The 25,443-nt window shown below is 36.5% G+C and overlaps 1 protein-coding gene across 1 annotated transcript in view; it reads left to right on the top strand.

Annotated features, from left to right (window-relative positions):
• The window catches only part of LOC140172662 (uncharacterized), a 162,602-nt gene that overhangs the window by 73,422 nt on the left and 63,737 nt on the right, over positions 1-25,443 (top strand). Inside the window, exons 16-24 of the mRNA XM_072195794.1 lie at positions 817-900; positions 5,379-5,516; positions 6,850-6,996; positions 8,541-8,699; positions 9,947-10,042; positions 10,744-10,878; positions 12,941-13,024; positions 18,231-18,314; positions 19,507-19,690. Of these exons, the coding sequence (XP_072051895.1) occupies positions 817-900; positions 5,379-5,516; positions 6,850-6,996; positions 8,541-8,699; positions 9,947-10,042; positions 10,744-10,878; positions 12,941-13,024; positions 18,231-18,314; positions 19,507-19,690 (1,111 nt within the window). The remainder of the gene's footprint in view (positions 1-816; positions 901-5,378; positions 5,517-6,849; positions 6,997-8,540; positions 8,700-9,946; positions 10,043-10,743; positions 10,879-12,940; positions 13,025-18,230; positions 18,315-19,506; positions 19,691-25,443) is intronic.

Genomic DNA, 25,443 nt, shown 5'->3' with positions numbered 1-25,443 from the left:
TTTGTTAGTCCAAAATGGTTAAAGTTAGGGTTTAGGGGATTGTAGGTTAGGGATAAGGTTTGGGTTAGGTTTAGGATTAGGGCTTAGGTTATAAATTAGGGTTAGGGTGAAGTTTAGGGTTAAGGTTTATAATACTTTTATTGGGCTGTCATACTAATGGCCCAATGTTTGCCACAACTAAGCAACTGATTGTGTCTCATGGTCACTGCAACTGCTTGTACATGTATGGTACAGGCTTCAATATGAAAAAAGACAAAAGTTTGTATACTTGGATTTAATCTTCTCATCCAAAAAGCATAGAAAGATGATTTTTTTAATATATATTTTTATTTTGAAATAACAAACTTATCCGATGGCAAACCCGCTCAAAAACTTACTAATTGTTACCAATGAACTCCCGTCATAAAAGCCTATTCCACAACATGTGGGTAACTTTGTAATATACTTGGATTTAAACTTCTCACCATGTAACATGAATGATACACCTTCTTGGAGGAGAAATGTTAGAGGGTCAGGACTGAACTGAATACCTATAGATTAAAATCTTCTGCTCTTCCCCAGCCGACCCATTAGCTCAGTTGGGAGCGCATTGGCTCAGTACACTAAAGGTCCCTGGTTTGAATCCCGGATGATCAATAGAACTGCTTTCAATGGCCATCATTCATGGTGTGTAGTGAGAAGTTTAAATCCAAGTATATCGTAATTAGTGTAAACAACATTTTCATCTGTACCCCAATTGACTGTGTGCTTATTTGTTTGTTTTAACTGTTTATTGTTTATTTTGGTTTGTGTTTGTTGCTTTCCCTTATTTATCAGCTTGAGGAAAAGATCGAGAGAATACAGAGTTTAGAAAAGGACCTTAGAACAGCGCAAGAGCAACTTGAACGCTTTGAATATGAGGTACATTTGTAGCGTATCTGTTGTCATAAGCTAGTAATGATAGTATTGATGTAAGAATTAATCCCAATTCCAGAAAAATACAGACTAATGTTTGGGGATTGAAAAAAGATTATCCTGTTTTGTCAAATGAAACATTATTAAATCCTAATCCTTTAGCTAGTTGTAACTGGAAATGAAAGTCAAATTTAATGTTCTATTTTGGGAAATAAGGGCCAAAACATTTTTAGGATGTTTTTTTTGTATGCTGTGACAATCAAGCCCAAAGACTTGAACAAAGACTAATTTTAAGTTACGCACTCTAATTTTTGGAGAACATATTTTCCAATATTTTTCATAACAATTATCAAGAACAACATAAAATATTAAAATTATGAGCAATGCTTATGATGAATGCTTAGACTTGTGCCAAAGTCTTAGAATTTTGTGGTTACAATTGGCACATTTTCTTTCAAATTGCACAAAATAGTTTGGCTTTTATTGCCAATTGTAACCAAAGGATTAAGATTGAGCTGTTTCATCTGGCAAAGCAAGATAATATTTTTTTCGATTCAAAAAAAAAAAAAAAAAAAAAAAATAGTGCTGTATTTTTCTGGAATATTTTTCCAGGGCCTGTCATAAATAGTTTAAGAAGATTGAAAGATGTAAAGTTGAGTGTACATGATGTAACAGTGAGTTACACTGTACATAGGACCTAGTGATAGCCAGTGATAGGACGTACAATTAGGATTATTGTCTGTAGAGGATTCCCCTGTTATGAAGACTACCAGTACATTGTGATTTTGTGTAATTTTTGTGTTTTTTGGCAGAAGGACACGTCAGTCATATCAATAAGTGTATTTGTCAATTATGTTATTGTGCATAAATGACACCATTGTATTTGGATGTTCCATTTCAAATCCACACTACCCCTGTGGAAGATTTTTGAAGATTTTTGAAATATTTTACTCAGGGAGAGTATGAATTTTAAATGGAATGAACACATAGGCAGATCCATTTGAATTTCATACATCCTCTGAGGATGATTCAACCTGAATCTTTCACCAAGGGAGGGTGAGTTTCAAAAGGAGCAGCCAATGTGTTCATTCCATTGGAGATTCATACTCCCCTGTGGAAACTATGTCCAGAATCTTCCACATAGGTAGTGTGGATTTTAAATGGAATAGCCCATTAAATATGTCATGTTGCCTAGTTTATCACATTATGTTGTTGAAAAGAACTTTATGAGAAAACATGTTATGGTTAAGGGGTGGGGTATGAACGTTTGGACAGTATTTATTGTGGGACATTAGAGCACATCAGATATATTGAATTGCATTCTGAATACGAAGAATGTCCTTCTGATATCAAATAATTTTGATTTGTTGAAATTCGTAATGTAATACTCATTTTATGGCAAATGATTAAAAATTGATATTTTTGATATTTAACAGTACTCGAAGTAAACTTTATAAATCTGATGATTTATACTTAAAGTGTATGTAGGTGAGATGAAAAGCCTATGATCAATTGAAAATTTTGACCTTTCGTATTGAAGATATGGAATTTTTTTCCCAAAACACCAAAAAAATTAGGTCTTTTTGGGAAAAAATCCATATCTTCAATATGAAAGGTCAAAATTTTCAATTGATCGTCGGCTTTTCCTCCCAGCTACATACACTTTAAAATACATCATTAGATTTATAAAATTTACTTCGAGGACTGTTATTATATCAAAATGTGAAAAATATCAAATTTTAATAATTTGTCATAAAATTTGTATTATATCGTGAATTTCAAAAATGAAAATTATTTGATATCAGAAAGACATTCTTCAGTATTCAGAATGCAATTCGATATGTCTGATGTGCTCTCATGTCCCACAAAAATACTGTCGAAAACGCTTCAAAACGCTCATTCCAGATCCCTTAAGTACCTGAAGTTACAAAACTATGGAAAGACCAATTGACCTTGCCATGTTATACTCAGACTTGCTTGTCAATAATATGCAGTGTGTGTTTGTAAAAGTAATGTTGTTTAACCATGATACACCTGAAGATAAGACAACTTTGTGAAAATTGTTCAAACCTTTTTAAGAAACCATGGAATTAGGCCATTCAGGCATATGGTGATGCAATCCATTGGTACTCTATTTGACCTTATTAGCACCCCTACACTGACTAGAACCTCTGTGAATTTTCTAACTTGTATTTGTTTAAGCATCCCCTTTTATTGAATATTTAGCATGAAATATTTATATAATATTGAATAGCTTTGAATATCTATATAAATAAAAGGAAGTCGCTAAATCTTGTGCGCGAATAGACTCAGAGATGATTTCACTTTCAGCTCTGATTTATTCGTACATTGATCGGGTACATATTGCCATTAAACCATCTGAGGTTCATTTTTGCAAAAATTGATGGTAACTAAGAGAATAACATAAAAAACTGTCGTGTTGCTATGCAAAATCACATGCAGTGGCATTGTGGGTAATAAGGACAGTGTGAACCGCGTAATAATATTTCCATTAAAAGACCATACGCAGAGCAACATTGCCCTGTTTTCTGCCAACTGCGAGGTGGCCAAGAAATGATTCAGGCTATCTAGATGCACAACATCGCGTGCTTTATAATGATCTTACGAGCTTTTCACCCCTCATGAGAGCTACGCACCCCATTTTCCGCCACTGCACCAAAGTTGGCAGCCAAGAGATTAAGGCTACGTCGCGTGAATTTTATTATTTATTCTAGGCCTATAATGAATCGTCGTTAGTTTTACAGCCACATTCATACGGGAGATTGAGGAATATACGGGAACGCATTGCACTTTATTTGGTTGAAAACGGTCAAGACCAAGAATTGGCCTCAAAATCAGTGAAAATATGGTTAAAACCGGGTCAGTTTTCCGGGATTTTTGTTGTCAAAACTCAGTGGTAGCGCGTGCACTTCGCAGCGCGTGCCGTAACTAACTGGCAGCAGGGGTTGGCGTTAGTAGGCCTACGTCGGCGTACTGAGCAATGTGACGCTGCGTGCACGGGTGCATAATATGCACAGACCAACTTTCCGTGCCAGAGAAATAGAAAAGAAAAGAAAGGAAGACAAAACTGAAAAGGTAGGCCTATGGATGGGTCGGGTTGTGGATTATATGCATGGTACTGGATTCGGTTAAGAGATTACCCGCCAAGATGATAAAAATCGTGAGGATACGAGATAGGAAAGAAGGAAGCTAAAAATGAAAGAATAAATAAATAAATAAATAAATAAATAAAAAAATAAAAAAATAAAATAAACTAACTAACTAACTAACTAACTAACTAACTAACTAACTAACTAACTAACTAACTAACTAACTAACTAACTAACTAACTAACTAACTAACTAACTAACTAACTAACTAACTAACTAACTAACTAACTAACTAACTAACTAACTAACTAACTAACTAACTAACTAACTAACTAACTAACTAACTAACTAACTAACTAACTAACTAACTAACTAACTAACTAACTAACTAACTAACTAACTAACTAACTAACTAACTAACTCATGTAAAAAAAAATAAAATAAAGAGAACAGAATTAAATAGATAAAATTCAAACGGGAAATCATAAGCTAAGCAGGAAATATGAAAAATGGGAACAAAATGTAGAAAAAAGCCAAAACTAAAAGGAGAAATGTAAGAAATGGTAGATTTATAAAATAATGCATGGGAGCAGGGCTCAATAAATGAATAACATGGAAGCGGAAATCACGAGCTAAGCAGCATGGGAGCAAAATAGACCTATGCAAAAGAAACTGAAGAGAAAGAAAGGAGCTAAATGAATAGAAAAAAAAAGAAGAAGACAAAAAAGGTAGGCCTACGGGTAGGCCTATTATACAGGTTATGATTACAGTAACTAAATGAAACGGGAGCAAACTAAAGAGGGAAAGAAAGAAACTAATCAGGAAAATTAAGGGAAAAAAGAAGTTAAAATTAGAAACTATAATCACGAAAAATAAATAACAACTGAAGGAAGCGGAAATCACAAGCTAAGCAGCTGATAAAAATGAAGCTATAAAGGGAAACGATAAGAAAGGATAGATTTAGCAAATAATGGGAATGGGGTTAGGCCTAGATAGATAAATAACATGGAAACGGAAAATCACAAGCTAAATAGCATTTTGTTTTAATGGAAACAAACTAGGCCCGTGCAGAATAAACTGAAAAGAAAATGGAAATGCAAGAAGGGACAGGTTTAGAAAAATAAAATTTACCTTTCAATGATTCTACCTTTTCAGTAATTCCTCCTGTTTTAGTGATCGCTCCCATTTACTCATCTAGCGGGGACCCGCGCGAAGCGCGGGTATCCTGCTAGTTTTTAAATATTGTAGTCATCCAGATACTTTAATGACACACTACAATATGCAGGTTTATGGTACACCCAGAAGGCTGATATATAATAGTAATATATTCTAGCTGATAAACAATTGCTATCATTTCAACATCTTTTCCTTCAGGTTTCTACAAACCATAGAGAGACAAGTGAGGTGACGGCACAACTGCAATCTAATTTGTCCGAGAAGGAGGGATCACTGAAAGACATTAAGTCTGAGGTAAACCATCTGAATGGAGAACTCTCACATAGCCATGAAAAGGTAAGTGTAACACATTAATTGGGTGTTTGATCTTAATCAAACACCAATACAGTTAAGAAAGTCAAAATTTTCCATTCTTGACCAGCTGTGACCTCTGGTCAATGATGGGACACGGTTTCTTACCATGCTTGAGTGGAAAAATAAGTTCGGATCATTATTATTATCCTCAAGTACTTTGTTAAGTGTTAGTTTTTGTTTTTAGTGATTCATAGAAAAAAAAAAGACAGGCAGTTTTACATTTTCAACAAATGAAATTGCAACTTCACACTTGCAATGCACTGTGGGGCAATTTTGGTACAGCATGAACTCTGACCTGTTGCCAGTGTCAGGAATATTGCTTTAACTAATAATTATTTGTTTATTGTTATAATAATATACATTCAAAAATACTAAAAATGTTTTGTAAGATTACAATATTTTGGAGTTCAGTTGTGCCACAATTTGCCATATCTGGCCCACAGTGCATTATGAATTTATTGTTGATATCGCCTATTGTGTAGGAAATTATCAGGGTGTTTTGCTTCCATGAACACCCTACTAAAGAAAACAATTTAATATGGTGTTTTCTTTTGAAAGTAATTAGGCAGTGAAAAAGTGTTACAGATCAAACTGTGAAGTGTGACATAACTGACAGTTTGTTAAATTGATTGATAATGAAAATCCTGGGAAGTAGCATGTTTTGCACTGAGAAAATATGAGAATAAGAAACACAATTTTAGTTAGCAGAGATGTTATTTGTTGCAATAATTCGGGTTGACCCATAGCACACTGAGTAGAAAACGCACAGTTTGATGTATGCTTCTGCTAGTACACAAATATACCAAATTTGACCCCATAAATAAAGTAAGATGGCAGCCAAATTTGTAACTGCTCAAAAGGGGGGAGGGTTGGAAGAGTCTGTGCTTCTTGTATGTTGTGCATGGGTGTTCAATGATTGTTTGAGTATGAAATATAGGTTGGGCTATTCCAGTTGAAATCCACACCCCCCTGTGGAACACATGACCTTAATATTCCACACAGGGAGTGTGGATTTCAAAAGGGGTTACCTGAAATATGGGTGACTCCATTTGAAATATTCACCCCTGTGTGGGATATTTAAGGTGGTGTCTTCCAGAGGGGTGTATGGATTTCAAGTGGAATAGCCCGAATTGCTCTCTGTAGTGCACACCCTGGCTGTTACCTAATAACTTTTTGTAGCTCACCCTGAGAACATAGCAAGTAAACCCTTTCCAAAATGTAGTTTGTGTGATCAGTATGATTTTGAATGTGATTTATTTTCACCTTTATTGTATATGTAAACATCACCACCCTCACCTCACCTTGCTGCAAGTAGATACAGAAATATGAGGAGACTATGGAAAGGCTTGAGAGAAGGCATTCTGAATTAGAAGGCGAGCTAGCGCAAAGAGATAGTGATAACCGCAAACTTGAAGCTGACCTAAGGGTTGCCAAGGAGGAGAAAAAAATGGCTGCTGATGCTGTAAGCACATCCTTTTGCATGATAAATACCAACATTTTGTTGGAACCAAATGAATGCATGATTGCTTGTTGTTTTCATCACCTGATTTAAATTTTCCCACGTTCTTCCCAATAATTGTGTTTGTATGTCTGTCTCTCCCTACAAACATTTCTGTTTGTAGAACAATGTACAGATACTCTTCTCTTCTCTTCTCTTCTCTTCTCTTCTCTTCTCTTCTCTTCTCTTCTCTTCTCTTCTCTCTCTCCTCTCCTCTCCTCTCCTCTCCTCTCCTCTCCTCTCCTCCTCTCCTCTCCTCTCCTCTCCTCTCCTCTCCTCTCCTCTCCTCTCCTCTCTCTCTCTTCTCTTCTCTTCTCTTCTCTTCTCTTCTCTTCTCTTCTCTTCTCTTCTCTTCTCTTCTCTCTTCTCTTCTCTCCTCTCCTCTCCTCTCCTCTCTTCCCTTCCCTTCCCTTCCCTTCCCCTCCCTTCCCTTCCCTTCTCTTCCCTCCCTTCCTTTCACTTCCTTCTTCCTTTTCCCTCCCTCCTCCTTCCCTCCCTCCCTCCCCCTCCTTCCTTCCTTCCTTCCTTCCTTCCTTCCTTCCTTCCTTCCTTCCCTCCTTCCCTCTTTCACTTTTTTTCTGTTTGTAGAACAATGTACAGATATTCAATTCATAACAAAAATTAAATAATGTTAGCATAAAATGTAGTGTTTGACCTCATTTGAAATATTGTAGCTATTTACAGTTTTGTTATTCATTAGAAATAAGCAAACATACATTCAGTTGGTTCCAACAATATCCTTACCATGTAGGCATCTGTTCACCCACCTTTTGTTCTGCTTTCTTGCTAAATGTATGTAGATTCACTGCATGAATAAACAAGTATGCATTGACACAAAATAATATATTTATCATTTTAATAGTAGACACGAATGCTTGAATCCCATTGGTCGAGAGCCAATTAATATAGCCATATTACATAGTACTAAAGTGACGACTGAGTAATATGGCATGTCAATTATGCATGGAAAGCTATGGCTTGTGCGCTTTATCCTGCCTGGCGATGGCTTGATGAGAAGAGGCAACTGCGAAAAGCACGGGGATAATTTGATTATTTTGAGATTGTATTAATTTGGCATTGATATTAAATTCATGTCTGCTAAATTAATAAATTTGTTATCCTCTGTTTTTGTTCTCATGCAATACAACAAATATTACTGGTTTGAGGTTGTATTACATTATTAATATACCGTAGAATTCCGTCTAGAAGCATATATGCCTTCAAACGAGGGGGTTTTTTAACGAAAGATATGAAAGGCCAATACCCTTCTCAAAAACATTGCAATAGATTACAAATATACATGTTTGTACAGCCACCTTTATCAGTAATATAGTTGTTCAAACTCCAAATAACGTTTTTGTTGAGAGTGTCTGCCTCTTGTCTCTTGTGTCAAAAAAAACTCGTTTATAGAGGCATATATATGCTTGTAGACGGAATGTTACGGTATATTATTATTAATATTATTTTTGACACGCTTTTAAAATTGTATTAATACCATTTGTATATAGTTATCCAGGAAGAATTCATATTCGGGCAGATTAGAGTCGGATTTAAATAACAGCAAAAAACAATGTCAGGAGGTAAAAGAAGAAAATGGCCGACTGACTGCCCGTGTTCAAGCAATGACTATTACTGCACAGAGTGAGCAAGATGTCTTAGCTATTGAGGTAAGATGATAGTGTACAAATACTACATGGTTAGAGGGGATATAGGGCAAACTGTTTTTCCCCAAGCTACGGGATTACCCCGAACCCCGAGGGCCCATAGCCAGTACCAAAGGGAAATGATTTGTACTATTTCCCTGATATAAACCATGTAGTGTATCGTCGCTGGGCAGGTAAACCTCTTATGTGTTTGTGGCCCCTGAACATGTTTAAAACAAAACTGCCAACCAGTTACATAGGTTTTGCTTTCAGGGGCCAATGGCACATATGTTTTTCCTGCCCAACAACGGTATGTTTTATTACACACCACTGTGAGGCTGGGGATGAAGTTGTAGTGACATAGTCTAATTTATATAACTCATACAAAAGAATCTTGTCATTTGATTGGCCAATTAATATTGATTATTTTGGCTATTTTTATAGCCACAGCTGTGAATTAAACAATTTTCCATTGCTCTAACATGCAGCTACCATGGCAACGCTGACAATTAGATAGAAAACACTTCAAAAGATAGTGATAATGGAGTTGATATACTATTTTAACACAATTTCAGCAAGGTTTAAATTGAACCCTGTATAAAGTTCAATGACCTTTTACTCAAAAAAACCCAATGTTTGGCACTAGAGGCATTATATAGGGAAAAAGTACATGTTACGCTGATTCCAACAGTACCAAGAAATCTTTGGTCCTATTTAATAGTCTCAAAATTGAGTGATTTTCGAATGTCAAATTTTGTGTGCTCAATCCGTACTACCATAAGTAATAGTATCAAAATTGAGTGATTTTTGAAGGTCAAATTTTGTGTGCTCAAGTTATTTTGAAGCTTTAAAAAACATTGCGATACGATCAATATTGTGGTTTTTTCTTCTCGAATCGTGATATAGAAAATACTAGCGATGCCTTGGCCTACCACCCACACAGGTCTTGGTTTCATGACATGTTGCTCTTCAACTAATAGTACCAAATACCAGACGCCATCTTCGTACTGCTTCAAATTGCACTTTCTCATACTGCTCCAAAAACATGGAATGCTCTCCCAAAGTCTATCAGAAACTCTGATTCCATATTCACTTTTAAGAAGTCTCTCAAAACTCAGTTATTTATGCATTAATTGTCTTTTTATTCCATTGTTCCTGTTGTTTCTTGTGTTTCCAAGTGCATCGTTCTTGATGTAGATGTGCTATATAAATGCATGTAATGTAACGTAACGTAACGTAACGTAACGTAACGTAATTTTCTTATATTGCAGGTTGGTAGGAAAGATGACATGATCCGCAAAATGAAAGGGGAAAATGTGGCCATGCAAGACAGGTTACTCAAGACGGAAGAAAATCTTTCCAAGCAGGTGATTACTACTCTGTGTGGAACTATTTTTATGTATTGTTTAAAGCAAGAAAAGTGTTATTCTCATGATGGTTTTAATCCAGCCTCCTTTATCCAGACCTCTCTGTTATATGGTCGAATAATCTACAAAGATAAACATATTTTTCTGCTGAATGGCACTTCATTTTGTGCTCTGATGCATTGGATGGATATCGGTCAGTCGGTCGATTGGTCGGTCGGTTGGTTGGTCGGTCAGTCATATTTTCAGTATATGATAGCCTAATGTTTGTATAATGTAATAATTATAATAACTCAATTTTCACAAATGCCTGCTTTGGCATCCATGGACCAGATCGTGTCACATATGTGACATGATCAAGGGGAATGAGTCACATGTCGGCAATTTTCATTTATAAGTTTTTTCCATCATTTTCTGGGAGTTTACAAATGCTACAGTTAGATGCAAACCCCATCAAAATTGGACATCTGGTTACAGAGTTATGAGCAATTTATCAATGGCTGAAAATAATATAAAACAAAAGAATTTGAATGTTCACTGTTTTTGCCAATATCTCAAAAACAATATTAGCGACATCCGACTCATTCCCCTTGATTATGAAGTTCAGTGTCTTTTCAATCTACTAAAGTTTACTACCTATATAAGGTCAAAGCGATATCAACTTGAATGACAGCATTAATTTTTTCCATCTTTTTTTTAAACAGGAATTCAACGTAGAGCAATTAAAACACCAACACCAAACAGCATTGACTGAACTGCAGCTGAGAGAAGATGCTGTCAGAGATCTGGAAAAACAACTTGAAGACCTCAAAGAAATGCATTGTAGCTCCAGAGATGAAGTAAGACTATTAGTCGATCAATTAATTGATCAATCGATTAAACAATCAATCAATTGATCGATCAGTCATCAATTAAACAATCAGGCAATCTTAAGGAAACAATCATCACATTCAACTGATCAATCAGTAATGTCAAAATAAAAAACAAATAGAGTATCTTAAAGCTGCAGCCTACATTCTTTTGCGGTGTGCACTTTCTAAGAAATTTGCCAATTTGATTTCCCGCCATTTTATTTTTACAAAAATATTGGTTAAATATGTTTTAAAAGCATTTGCTGGAAGAATTGTATGTTGCATACTTTAAATTAGTGGAAATGTTTAATTATATGTGTATAACTGCTCAAAAATGTAAGGATCAGAATTTAAAAATGCTGATTTGGATTCTTTCTTTTCTGTTCTCATGGTACTGACCAACATGTTTTTCATTGTCATGTGACTTAAGTGATCGGTAGTACAAAAGTGTTCTGTTGCCTGATGATTACTGAATCAAATGACACTCATCTGATTTACAATGTTTTGATGTTGTTTTTGAAAAATGCTAATAAATTAGTCTGATCCCATGATTTGTTGAGTAGTGTATAAGAATGCGAGTTTTGAATCTCAAGCTTAGGTTGGCTGAGTTTTTAGTAGGGGTGGGTGTCTTTACAAGCTCCAAGACATACTAGTTTTTTCTGGGCCCTTGAAGCAAATAGGACATACACATCAATATAATTGAAGACAGAGATAAAAAGACTTTTTGGCGTCTGACGTCACTGCCAATCAAATTCCCTACGATCCTTGATTGGTTAATAGCACGTAAAAGGAAGGTCGATTTATCTGGTGCCGATTGGAGAAAAGGAATAGCAGAAAATGGCGAAAAAATACGAACTTTTACAAGGCAAAAAGCAACTTTTCTAGGTATTGTTGACATGGTGCCTTCGGGAAAGAAAGTTTCCTACTATAAATACCTAACTTTTGAGATGGTTTGTATGTTTGAAGGTGCAAAATTAACAATATGGCACCCGGTTTTACCGCCGCGTTCAACAACTCATATCATCACGGCACTTGTAAACAAACTGTGATTGACAGATGACGTCAGACGCGATAAAGTCTTTTTATCTGTCTTTCATTAAAGTCAAATGTAACCATGTATCAATTCAACTGTGTGTTCTTCAACTGTAAAAGTGGACATTTTCAGAGAACATTCATTTCCATGATTTTCAATACAGCTACCACAAAAATAAAAAAGACTCAAGAATATGTTCTTTTATGTACTAGGTCTGTGTATGAAATCTTTTGTCAAAAAACACTTTTACAGTATTTTGTTTATGTACATCTGCTGTTTATTGGCACTGGTTTATGTTTCACACAAATATGTTAGTAAAGAAACATATCTTGAAAATACCAAGTTAGTTAAATTAGAAAGAAGATAAGAAGGTGTGTCATTGCAAGTTTTAAAAAAGTTACTGGATCTTAATTCAACTCTCTCTGTCAGGGGCGTAGCAAGAGCATCAGGGGCCCATGGACAAGGAGCAATTTCACGTGCCGAAGAAGGCATGTGCGCTCAAGTCAGTGGCCAAGTTTTGGTTTAACTAAAGGGGGACTAACATATTTTGTTCAATTCAATTTCAGACTATATTGGCCCCAGATCAACATGAATCTTGCTATTTGAATGCGTGTGAAGCGCGGAAATTTGTACAATTTTGCCCTATTTTGACCAACAAACATGCCGTTATTGAGGTTAAAAGAAAGATGCATAGGGCAATTTTGGGGCCCCCAAATTTTTGGGGCCCTGGACCCTGGCCCAATGGTATAAAAATCTGGCCCTGCTATCCATTATCAGCCCTTATTTAATTTTCGCTTTTATGCTCGGGCCCCTGAACCCTCGGGGCCCATGGACTTCGTCCACCCTGTCCCCCGCTTGCTACACGCCTGCTCTCTGTAACTTCTAAAATAGGTTTTTAGATATTTAAAGAAATGAAGACAGGTACTTTTTACAGTCAGCAAATGATAGCAATACCTTTATGATCTCTTCCAATTAGTCAACTCATGACACATTTCATAACATATTAACCCACTACAGGTAGAGAGATTAGAAGAAGCATTACATGAGCTCAATTTTGAATATCAAACTTTACAGAACAGAGAAGAAAATCTGACTCACACAGTAAGTATCTAGTTTGGATAGGTAAAAAGGGCATAACTTGAATAAAATAGGGGAGAGAAGAGAGACATTACCCACTTGGGAAGATTTGGTCCTTGGTACAATGTAGACTGGAGAGTTGCATTGTAGGCAGATAGAGATGTTTTGACCAGTGGCAGGGGTGGGGGGGCCAAAGGCAAACTCTTGCCCCCCAGTAAAAACCCAAAATTACAAAAATTTCCACTTTTTGCGTCAATTTTGCGCAAAATTTGTTGATTTTGCCCCCCCCCCTGAAATTCACTTTCCCCCGAAAAAAATTCCTGGCGCGCCACTGGTTTTGACTTCAACACTACACACAATACAACATATCAACTGCTCAGTACCAGAAGTGGGTAAGTGCAATAGCTGCCCTGTAAACATTTGGCAATTTACACACAGTGTATTTTACTCATCTGCACATGGCAGCTACACATGACAGCTATTGCACCACTTCTTGCTCTGAGCAGTCAATATTCACTCAGTTGACTCATGGCTTTAGAACGTGAGGATGTTGTGATGACTTTGTGGCTAAAATAGGGATAGTGCAATGACATCAAACCCATTTTATTTGATAACATCACATTGAGTTTATTCCACTTACGATGTGCCGACCTTTGTTGATCAAAGTTTGTTTGTTTCGTGATATAAGCACCCATGAGTGTAAGTGTTAGTACTGTTTTGTTGCACTCAATGACCAACATTTACAACAACAACAACACAACAACAATGTGCTTATAATATAGCGCCCAACACCGAAAACGGCCACTAGGGCGCTTTACAGGAATTGAGCAACGAATTAAACAACATGAACATAACAAAGCTCATAGACAGCGACGAGGATAAATTCTGAGCGCAAAAATAGCATTTAAAAACCGATGGCAAAAACCCAATACAAAGTTCATAATTATAAAAATTCAATAACAACCAAAAATCACGAAAAACAATAAAGATCCTACAATGAGAAAGCATAAATTATGCACATACTACAAAGAAGGATCAAAAAGATGCATCTTTAAAAGCAGCTTGAACTGGCCAGTTCAAGCCCGTGCCCATGGGCAACAAGAGTTTGGTTTGCATTGTGGACAGTGAGGAGATTGGTAAGATATGTAGGAGCCATGACATGAGGAGAGCCAGTGAAGTTCGCGATGAAGTGAATCAATGTTACAGTTCTTCATTGCACAAGTAATTAAGCGAATGGCACTGTTCTGAACAAATCGAAGTTTTGTGAGTGTTGAAGCGGGAGGACCATAAAAGGAGAATTTTGTTAGCATCCAGTTGCGAGGTAACAAAAGCATGAATGAGACGTTCAGCTGTTCGTCTAGCAATATACTTCCGTATTTGACCAATTTTATGAATGGCAAGGCAAGCAGAGTGACAGGTGTTATTTATACATGAGTTGTAAGTCTCAAGAAGATCCTTGTACTTGGTACATGCAGCATGGAAAATTTTCTTGTGAACAGTAAGTCCAGACTTATTATATTGGCGCTTAGTCTGGTATTCTATGGGGTTCTTTCATCACTCGATGTTTCCAGATGACTTTCTGTTAAAGAGCCTCACCAAACATCCACCATAGATTGCTCCTTTAAAGAACAGTAAGGTCAAGATGATCTTAGTCTGCTCAGGAGCATGGTGATCCAAAAGCCCAGATGTTACGGTGTCAAACTGTGTACTGAGCATTTCATTATCTTCCGCATGAGTTGTTATCAAAGAGGTAGATAAAAACGTCTTCCTTGAAATCGTCCAACTGGATATCACGCAACTTCGGAAACACACTATTTGTTTTGTAGCAGGCGGGCAATACATACCAAGCAGGTTGATTGCCGCAGCCTGATCTGATGGCAAGCTTTCATCCACTTTGATATCAGATACAACAGAGTTGGTTTCGTCACATGATACCGCAGAGAGCTAGAATCCAGCATATATAGTGATAGTTTAGTCCTTGATTGGAGGGTGCATGCGGAACGTCAATTGTAGTGAGCAAACACATGTAGGTGGGGGTGTGTTGGGGTGTGTATTTAATTGCCGTAAACATGGACATTTTTATGAAACTGACATTTCAACTGTGGACATTTGCACCTGGAGATTGTCCCAATTTAGCTCAAATGTGCAATTGACGGCAAACAGCCTAAAAATGCATTTGAGAGTGCATCCCCTGTTGTTGATATAAAAATCAATCCCTGGTTGATAGGTTAAAATCCAACAAAATTGTGTATAATTTGTGTAAAACGGGGTCAACGTTCCCCGGTTAGGCACAGAAAATAAGAAAAACACGACCCCATTTGCCAGTCCTGTACATGGTCCTTGTTTGCAGGCAAAAACATATAGGGGTGTGTGTGCTTTTGTAAACAACAGCAAACATGCAGGACACCAATGAGAAATCTATGTAACCAAGGTTGTGCTTGTATTTTAAAAACGTTAACTACGTCCACGGTAAGATGGACAAACTCAAATGTGTGTATCACATGGTGATTGCACTTAGGGGTGGGGTGGGGACTTAAAGGTGAACCTCATTGAAAATAAAGTTATATATCAATGGAAAGCTTATGATGTCAGGAAGCAGAAAAGAATATTTTTTATTTGCCTAACGTATCAGGCTAGACAAAATCTCCATGCAAAGATTGGATATTGGCACCCCCTAAATTACAAAAGCGAAATCGTTCAAATTGGCGCTTTTCGTTGATGACGCCAGCTCGGGGACACACAGTTACTTCGGGTTTGATTGTAAACACAATACTGTGGCATGCATTGGGCCAACGTACGAATTAAGTCATTGTCAACTTACTTTACATGAAAAATATCTTCAATAAAATAAGAATAACATGAAGGAAACATCATGATCAAGTCAAGAATGAAGTTCCTGAATAAAGTGTGTGGATAAAAATGGAAAAAGTGCTGGCCGAGGTGATTTGGGATAGGCCAAGCCATCCACGATATGCATAGGGAATATTACAGTAAAAGCAAGAGCGAAGATTCGCCAAGAACCGGAATGAAAACAGATTGCAAAAAATAACTGTTAGTGCTACCAGTTCAGATCGTCACACCAAGTTGAGATAAACTTATCACAATGAGAAAATGAAGGAATAGAATAAGGTACATGTACAGGATTTTTTTTTTATTTTTTAGCTTTACAACCGGTCATGTATGATAGGCGCACTCGTAGATACATACGGGATGAACTCAGTGGCTGACTGAGTCGCCGAGTGTTCGTATCCGCGACTGTACTGTACTTGCAGACAAAATGACCGATTTGATATTCACATTCTGATATTTCCAACTTATTGCTACTTCATCAGCAAAATTTATTCCTGTAAATGTTCCAAATATCAAGGAACGATTGATCAAATCAGCTAATACACAGAGAAGTGCTCCCGGAAGACGAAGGCTAGCGCTGTTTGGGTATATCCGCCTCGCAGACATCAGCTCCTGCAATTTCTTCAGTATTTCGCTACTACCATCATCCATACAACAATTACATGGATGTTTTTCTTTTTCAGTAGGGCTACACCGATTGTGCTATCATCAAGAACTGTGACAGAAATGACAATATTATAATTTAGATTTCAGAATTCCATCAAGTAACGGTCTACCAAGCCTAAATTGTATTTATAAAGTATTTGTTTCTTTCAATTGTCAATTCATGGAAAGAATATTTTCCGCAATGAACGATATCCGACCGGGAATGATCACGGCGCTAGATATGAAAACCTTTTTATGAGCTGGATTTAATGAAATATTTTTTGATTACTGCAAGACAATATTTTTAGAAATCAGATATTTTAAAATGAATCAAGAACAGGGAATGTCACTTGATAAGCAAGTATTTAATTTGATGTTTATATTTATTATGCCATGGCATGCCATGACCGGTCACCGATCGCAGCAAGCATTTGCGCATGGAATTGATCACAGCGCGAAATTCGAACTCAATAACCCAATTATACCCAGCCAGTTTCGACTGATTTTGTCCAAAATTTACGGAAAATTTATGTGTTGACAATAATTCTATTATTTGCAACTTGAATATTCCTCTAATTTCAAGCTTAATTGCGAAAATGCATACAAAAGCAGACTTGATCACACCTGCTGCAACACACACCGCACCGCAAGTGCTATACCGAAGGACGAACTTGGCGACTCGCTGTGTTTGCGCATATCCACCTTTGGTCGGGTGAATGCTATTTCTTCATCAGCAATTTACGCATCTTGTTCGGTATAAATCCATAAAAACATGAATAGTTCACTTTTTCAGTACCGTACACTGATTGTACTATCATTAAAGAATCGTGACACAAGTGACAATATTTTATTCAGATTTCAGAATTCCATCTACTAAGCCTCAATTGTACTTATTTTATAATAAAGTATGTTTCTTTCAATCGTATGATTGCGTGGAAAGAATGTATTTACCGCAATGCGCTAAATATGAAAACCTTTATGGGCTGGATTTGATGAAATCGGCGGTTTTTTTTATTAATTTTTTGATTACTGCAAGACGATATTTTTAAATATCAGATATTTTCAAATGTATCAAGAATAGAAATGTCACAAACAAGTATGTAATTTGTTTTTCGTTCATGTTTATTCAGTCCATGACATGAGCGGTAGCAGCAAGTTTGCGCATGGAATTGATCCCAGCGCGAAATTCAAACTCAATTACCCAATTATACCCAGCGAGTTATGACTGATTTTGTCAAAAATTTACGGAAAATTTATGTGCTGACAATAATTCTATTATTTCTAATATATATAGGGGGGCCTAGAAGGAACCAGCAACTTGAAGATTCCTCTAATTTCAAGCTTTATTGTGAAAATCAGACTTGCCGGGCAGCTTGCAAAGTACAGGAAGCAAGTCTTGTTTACGTGTTTCCGAGTAGGATCACGTGACTGCGAACCCTGAGCTTACGTCACGAGCATTCTCAAGGTCATAGACGATTGATTTGGGTGCTTTTTGGGCGCCTTAAAAAAGACCAAAAATTCATTCATTTTTTTAATTTTTCAGCTTTATTGGCCATCAAAAAAATCGGAAAAAATAATTTTTAGTATCCTGACATTATAAGCTTTCCATTGATATATAACTTTATTTTCAATGAGGTTCACCTTTAAGCAAGTGTTGTTGGTATGCCTTTCCAATTGGATGGGCACATTATAAAAAAATACACATTAATCAACGCTTTTTATTCATTTGTTCTAGGTAAAATCTAGAGAAGATGTAATAAGTGAGCTCAAATCAGATACAGATTTATTACATGATCAACATAAAGAACTTCTTGCTAAGGTGAGTCAGAATCTGAAGATTAAGAGTTAGTAAGGCACCAGAACCAAATTTGTAAGATCAAACGTAGATGCTGCTTTGATGCTTGTTATTAATGAACTAACAATAATTAATGAGAATTAATGCTAGACTTATATGGTCAATATCAATACATACTAAGATTCATATGTTATCACAATTAACAATAGTCAATTTAATTGATTTCATAAATAATAAGGATCTACCAAGCATTGATGGTCGATTGAAAGATCGAACCAATATGTTTCTATTGCCTAATGGAATTCTTTTGGTCGGCATGACGTCACTTGTGATTGATCGCTTCTTCCCATTGGTTGCTTTTGCTGAGATTTGGCTGTTCCATCTTGCCCCCTCAGACAAGGGTTGAAAAATATCCATGACATGAGGTTTTCACAAAGGGGACTCAATTGGGGAGAAATCACAAAACATGCTATAAAAAAATAATTCCAAAAGTTAGATTTTTTATCAGGGAAATCAACTTTTCTGAGCTGTGAAAATTGACTGGTACTAAAAGGCCCTGTAGAAACTAATAGGGATTTGGCAAGGGTGTCCCCTTTGACAGATGTGAGAAGTGGGTAAGTGCAATAGATGGAACAACCCTGACCCAGAGAATGTGCTATTCTAAGAACAATATCAACACACACTACAGTTTATTCCACAGGCATTGAAATACATCAAAGATGAAAAAGAGGGCTGTCCCTGTTTATCAACATGTTACTGCTGACACATATCTTACCTAACTTGCGCCTTAACCCTAACCTTTAGCACCTAACCTGAAATAGGCAAAGAAAGAGAGGGTGATAAAGAAGGAGAGAAAGTAAAGAAAGATAATTGGGGGTTGAAAATATCCATGATATAGGCAATTTACTATGAATAAATACCCTGTACTTGGATGTCCCTATACATCCTCTACATGACCCCGCGCATGGCAAGGTGTACATGTATTTGTGAGCACCCCTACTTACACCAAGAATATTCTTATGGGGTCCAGCATTTTGTGTGTATAAAATTGGCCATTGGTTCTTTCGGGGGTATATTTCTTATTGCACCATTCTTGTGGGGTACAAAAAAATGTACCCCACAAGAATGCTTGCACTGGAGCTTGATGTGCTAAACACCACTTGAAGTGTAAAATTTTGATTACACTTTGCAAATAAACAATATTTCTTTTTACCAGATAACAGAAAGAGAGAGTGCTCTTCAAAGACTCAACAGTGAAAACAGTAAATTACAGGGCCAAAGTCAGAAAAGATGTGCTGAGATAGAAAGGCAGGCAGATATGGTTAGAAAACTAGAAGATTCCATCACAAAAACAGAACTGAACATGGACGACATGAGAAGAAAACATGAAGACCAGGTTAGTTATGTTTCAGAAATTGGGCTATTTCAGTTGCTATTCATATATCCCCTATAGCAGACATGACCTTAATCTCCCACACAGGGGGTATAGATTTAAAATGGAGTTGCCCATTTAGGTAACACCATTTGAATTTCACACTTCCTGTGTGGAAGATTAAGGTCATGTCTTCCATAGAGGGTGTATGGATTTCAACTAGAATAGCTGTGAAAAACACTCCATCTTTATACCAGTTTTCTGAACATTGTGACCCGATCTACACCAAAAACCTGAAAATACAACCCAAATCTACCAAACATCCCTGTACCAACCTTTTCACTAACACACACCCCCATTTTTATGGAGGAATCTGCACTTTTTCAGTTTTCTTGGGGAAAAAATTGAAAAACACCCCATCTTTAAATCAGTTTTCTGAACAATGTGACCCAAATCTATATCAGGAAACCTGAAAATGTATCCCAAATCTGCTGAACATCCCTTTTCACAGTTTTTTGGCTGTGGCAGATTCTCGCTGAGGGTACAAACCAAAATTGTGATGATGTCCTATAAACGAAAGTCCTTTCGTGGGAGGCGTCAAAAAGTTCATTTGCATTTGTAAAAAACTAGTTCAAATATTAGTCAAAGTTGATCTTTTGGATCGGAATTTCCTATATTTTTACACTTAAATTTCAGGGAGAGAGGGGGTAAGCCCACCTAATGGAAGCACTTCGTTTATAGGACGTCATCGAGTTTTGGTTTGTTCCTTCCTTCCTTCCTTCCTTCCTTCAAGTGCAGACTTCACAAGTGAATAATATCGCACTGTGGTTGCGGGCGTGTGCGGAAAAGAGATAATCGCAACCAAGAGATTGTAATACCCTAAGAGATTGTAATACCTGATCTTGACTTTGAGGGGTGACATTCTTGGCTCATACTAATTTCAACATTTATTTCTATTTTCTCTCCATGCCTTACTATTTGGCTCGACTTCTGTATCCAATGACCACTTGGTTTGTGTATAAACTTGTTAAATAAAATAAAAAATTCAAATATCTATATGCATGATTATCATGTTTTATGTTTAAATATTTCACTGCTTGTTTTCCATGGGTACATTACGTCTTGCATGGATTAAAATGGCTTAAATATGACATCGCATTGATTTGTTATTATAATACATCTCATTTAACACCAATTGTTTGACTTTGTTGCATGACTTAATATGTCATTGTAATGCCGGTGTATATGGTTGTGGTATTATTTTGTATTTCTTTTATCTGAATATTATTTTGCACATGAATGTATGCGCACCATCTTATTCACACGACAAATACATTTCTATATTAAAAACGTAAAACATATAGCCAAAAGGTTTTGCTCGGCAAGAGTTAATCCGACTAATCACCATAATTCGATGCAAAGTGCTACTGTCAACTGGCTTCCTTAAATTATTGGAGGAAAAATGCACAATAACTGTGACTCATGACTCGTCAGACTGGTGCCTTCAAACACCATCTTGGGTGTAGGTGCCTAACAAATTGAAACTGGTGCCTTCAAATAAGCTGGTGCCTTTAAATTTTGGATCATGTTATACTAAAATCGCAGCTATTTGATATTGACAATGAATCAATGGGTCTTTCAAGCTGTTGGTTTTTCAAAAGTAGTGATATACCAGGATTAATTACCATAGCGATAGGTGAAAACAAGTTTTGTATTGCCCTGCACTAGACTTATGCTGTAACTCTGCATTGTTCCATTGATCATTATAGAATAGGCATCAGACCTGGATCATAATCCTATGGAAATTTTACATTATGCCGAGTCGTAGTATGTTTCACTCACACCTGTGCGGTGTTGTATTCAATATATGATTGTACACATACACATACACATACACAGACATGACAGGTGATGAGTGCAGCCTACATATAGTGCATGGCAATACATTTAAAAATGTTTTCACCTATCGCTGTGGTAATTAATCCTGTTACATCAATACTTCTACTGTGAATTGTTCAGAAACAAATAATCATGAAAGCTATAAGTATAAGAAAGCTATCATGATGGAAATGCTTGGAATTTAATCATCGGCAGGCACAGGTATACCACTGAAGTTCTGCTTAATGACTGAGAAAGTTATGTGCTATTGTCAGACTTACCTGCAGCAGTTACAACCAAGTTGACCTTTCAACCTGTGTCTTAAACTTGAAACATATATATTTTAGAACATCCAGCATGTGATCCTGGCTCAAAAGTGTGCAAAGACTTGGATGGTGCTTTTAAAGCAACCCTGCGGTCCACAACAAAAGTAGAGTTTGTGAATTTTCTTTTGTCATTTTCGATCATCAAGCTGGTATGAAAAGAAGTACATCCGCACCTTCATATAATTCCTTTGCATAATAACAGTTATATGCCTCATATATAGATTCATGATTGGTTTAAAGTGGCGCTTTGTTTTAAAAATGTTCTTTACATTTGTAAACTGAAAGCACAGTGTGTGTGCAAAGAAATGCATCAACACAGCCTTGGGAAACAAATTGCATGTGCTGCAAGGGCTTTATTATAAAATTGCAAAATAGGTTCTTTTAACGAATCAGGTTGCAAAAAAAATGTGTATACTCTAGTTGCTCTACGAAAAGGAATAAAAATCAAAACCACTAAATCCCTCAATTATCGCCTGCTGATACTCTATTATACAGCTATCAACATGGTGTGAAAAGTGTGCCAACAGGTTCCATAATGCCGTTATTACATAACATTACAATTTTCTATCTGTTGGCCTGTCTAGTGTGGTTTATCATTGGGATGGGCTTGTCCAGCTGGGAGTGCATTGGCCAAAGGGGGTAATTACCAGTAATTAGGCCTGGATTTATATCCTTTTTCATAGAGCAAGTGGACTATATGTTCTGTCAGCCAACAATATATATAAAGCAAATATTGACTACTTTATATTTGAGACATGGTTGAAATTGTAGGCCCTCTGTGACCGTATGGACCTGGGAAATGCTCACAAATTGCATTGGAATTATAGGCCCTCTGTGATCTCAGAACCATTCAAGATCACATTGGGCCTAAAATTTTCACCATACCCCTCATAGCAATCAATACTTAGTATAATAGTTTTGTCTTTAGACATAATATAGCAGCTAGCTTCATATTTGTTTGATAAATCATTGTATTAGCCATAGTTTATATTTTTAATTTATATTTATAATAGTTGAATGGTGCCGTGGCAAAAAGTAGGCAACATCGCAGACTGTAACAAACTTTTGAGCTTGGTATAGCTTGAGATTTTATGTGCCCTGGAATTCTGTTGTAAAGGTTCTGCCAAAATAGCTTTTTACTAATTTGAAAAACTGACAGATAAAAGAATAAATTATTACAATAAAATGGTTGATAGCCATAGATATTGGCATGCCAGGTTATTGCATGATATTTATTAAAGGTTTGGCATTTTAATCATTATAAATCTTAAGGTTGGTCTTAACCCTGGGAACTTTTGGGCCTCATAACTTTTGGGCCTCATAAACTTTTGGACCTCATAAATTGGTGATCATAAGTATATAAAAGTATACAATGACAAAGACATAGTTGTCACATACAGTAAAAACTCAATAGTTAGCATATGTGCTTACTATCAAGCGCTTTTGAAAACATGAAATTGTACCAAAGTCTGGCGTGTTCACCAACTGAGCTAATGGGGTTGAGACACATTTGCAGGTTTGCTTGTTCGTGTAGCAACGATTTGCTCAAAACCCTTTACACTTTTGTGAATGGGGCTCTTCATGTTTTAAAAGTGCGCGATAGTAAGCACATATGCTAACTATCGCGTTTTTATGGTATACTTGAGATGTACATATCATGCAGTAAGGAGCACCATTTTGGTATATTTTTTCATCACATAGCTAATGCATAACAGCAATACTCAGAAATGTAATTATTGTAATAAATTCTTTAGCAAGAAATGTACCTCATTGAGACATTGTGTAGACCAAGACAGATAAGCTTCTGTCCCATGTCATTATGTCTCCTGTTGTTAGTCATCGTTCAACCACTAATCAGAAAGAAATGGGTACCGCCAAAAGAATGGGTCTTGGCCGGAGGCAATAATTGGCCATTCCATTTAAAATCCACACTACCCCTGAGAAAGATTCAACTTGAATCTTCCATAGAGGGAGGGTGAGTTTCAAGTGGAGCTTCCAAATGTGTTCATTCCATTTGAAATTCATACCCCCCTTGTGGCAGATATTTCCAAAATCTTCCACATAGGTAGTGTGGATTTTAAATGGAATAGCCCAATTTTGCACCATGTAAGTCAATACTCGGTTTCCAATTGATGAACTTTAATTAGGATAACAAAAAACGACTGGTAAGCAAGTCTACTAGATGACCTCAAAAGGTCAAGTCATCTGAGAAAATCATAATGGTGGACAAGAAATGTCACCAATTTGTAACCTTTTGAGCAAAAATAGAGCTTATTTAGCCAATGTCAACAGGGGTCATCAAAATTGATGTTTACCTAAAATATTGGACTATCAACTTAGCTGTTTGGCACTTCACAATATAACAGTAATGGAAAGTAAAGACCAAGTGATGGAAATTCCAAGTGATGTCACATTATTATAAACATGAATCTCCTAATTTGCATATTCCTCCAGTCAGCTCGTCAAAATACAAGGTCTGCCATTGGTCTAGTTATTTATATTTGATGTCTAATTAGTGGCGGTGCTACGGGGGAGGGGGGCAAGGGGCATACATTTTGCTTCCCCCCACTTTTGAGGCAAAACCCCCCAAATTACGTAAATTTTCACTTCTTGCAGCAATTTTGTGCAAAATTTGTTGATTTTGCTCCCCTGAAATTCACTTTGCCCCCAACGCCCGACCCCCCACCCCGAAAAAATTCCTGGTGCCGCCACTTTGTCTAATGGTGTAGGCATATGTGACCCAATACTAGTGAATGAGGCAGAATACTGCAAATGTCAATTTGATTTATGAATGCAAATGTGGTGCAAGGTCAAACTGGGTCAAAGTTATAATACCGTAAAAACTTAATTATCGAGCGCTTTTGAAAACATGAAATTGTACCAAAGTCCGGCGCTTTACCAACTGAGCTAATGGGGTTGAGACACACATTTACAGGTTTACTTGTTCATATATAACTATGTGTATCATAATTTGCTCAAAACCCTTTAAACTTTTGTGGATGGGGCTCTTCATGTTTACATGTTTTAAAAGAGCTAGATAGTAAGCACATATACTAACTATCAAGTTTTTACAGTAATGCACTTGAATGAACATTGCAACATATTCTATCATGTCCAAGGTCTACTAGTTTTATGAAATGGGAAAATGTTTTTAATAATTTTTTTTTATATTTCTTTCATTGGCATATTAGAAAATAATTTCGCTAATGTGTATATGATGTGACGAGACAACAATATTTTCAATTATTTATCAATTTTGAAAGGAATGCTTTACAACATTAACTTTGGAATCAAAAAATGTTCATCGATTCATATAAATATTGATAATAAATATCTCAATTTTGCTCTTTCTCCCCATTCAGCCTCATTTACTTGCATTGGGTCGCAAATTACTTTTTTATCAAGCATTTTTGTAAAAAAAACCCTAAATGTTGTAAGTGGATTCCATATATGGTATTGTTATCCCATGTCTGTTGACCTGCCCTGTATATATAATTCTTCCAGTAATAAATACATACCTCATGATGATGTAATCTCCTTGATCAATACAAGGGCTTCACAAGTGACCTGTGCACCT

This window comes from Amphiura filiformis, chromosome 16 (genome assembly GCF_039555335.1).
Source record: "Amphiura filiformis chromosome 16, Afil_fr2py, whole genome shotgun sequence".
NCBI lineage: Eukaryota > Metazoa > Echinodermata > Ophiuroidea > Amphilepidida > Amphiuridae > Amphiura > Amphiura filiformis.
This window is presented reverse-complemented; position numbering and strand designations above follow the sequence as displayed.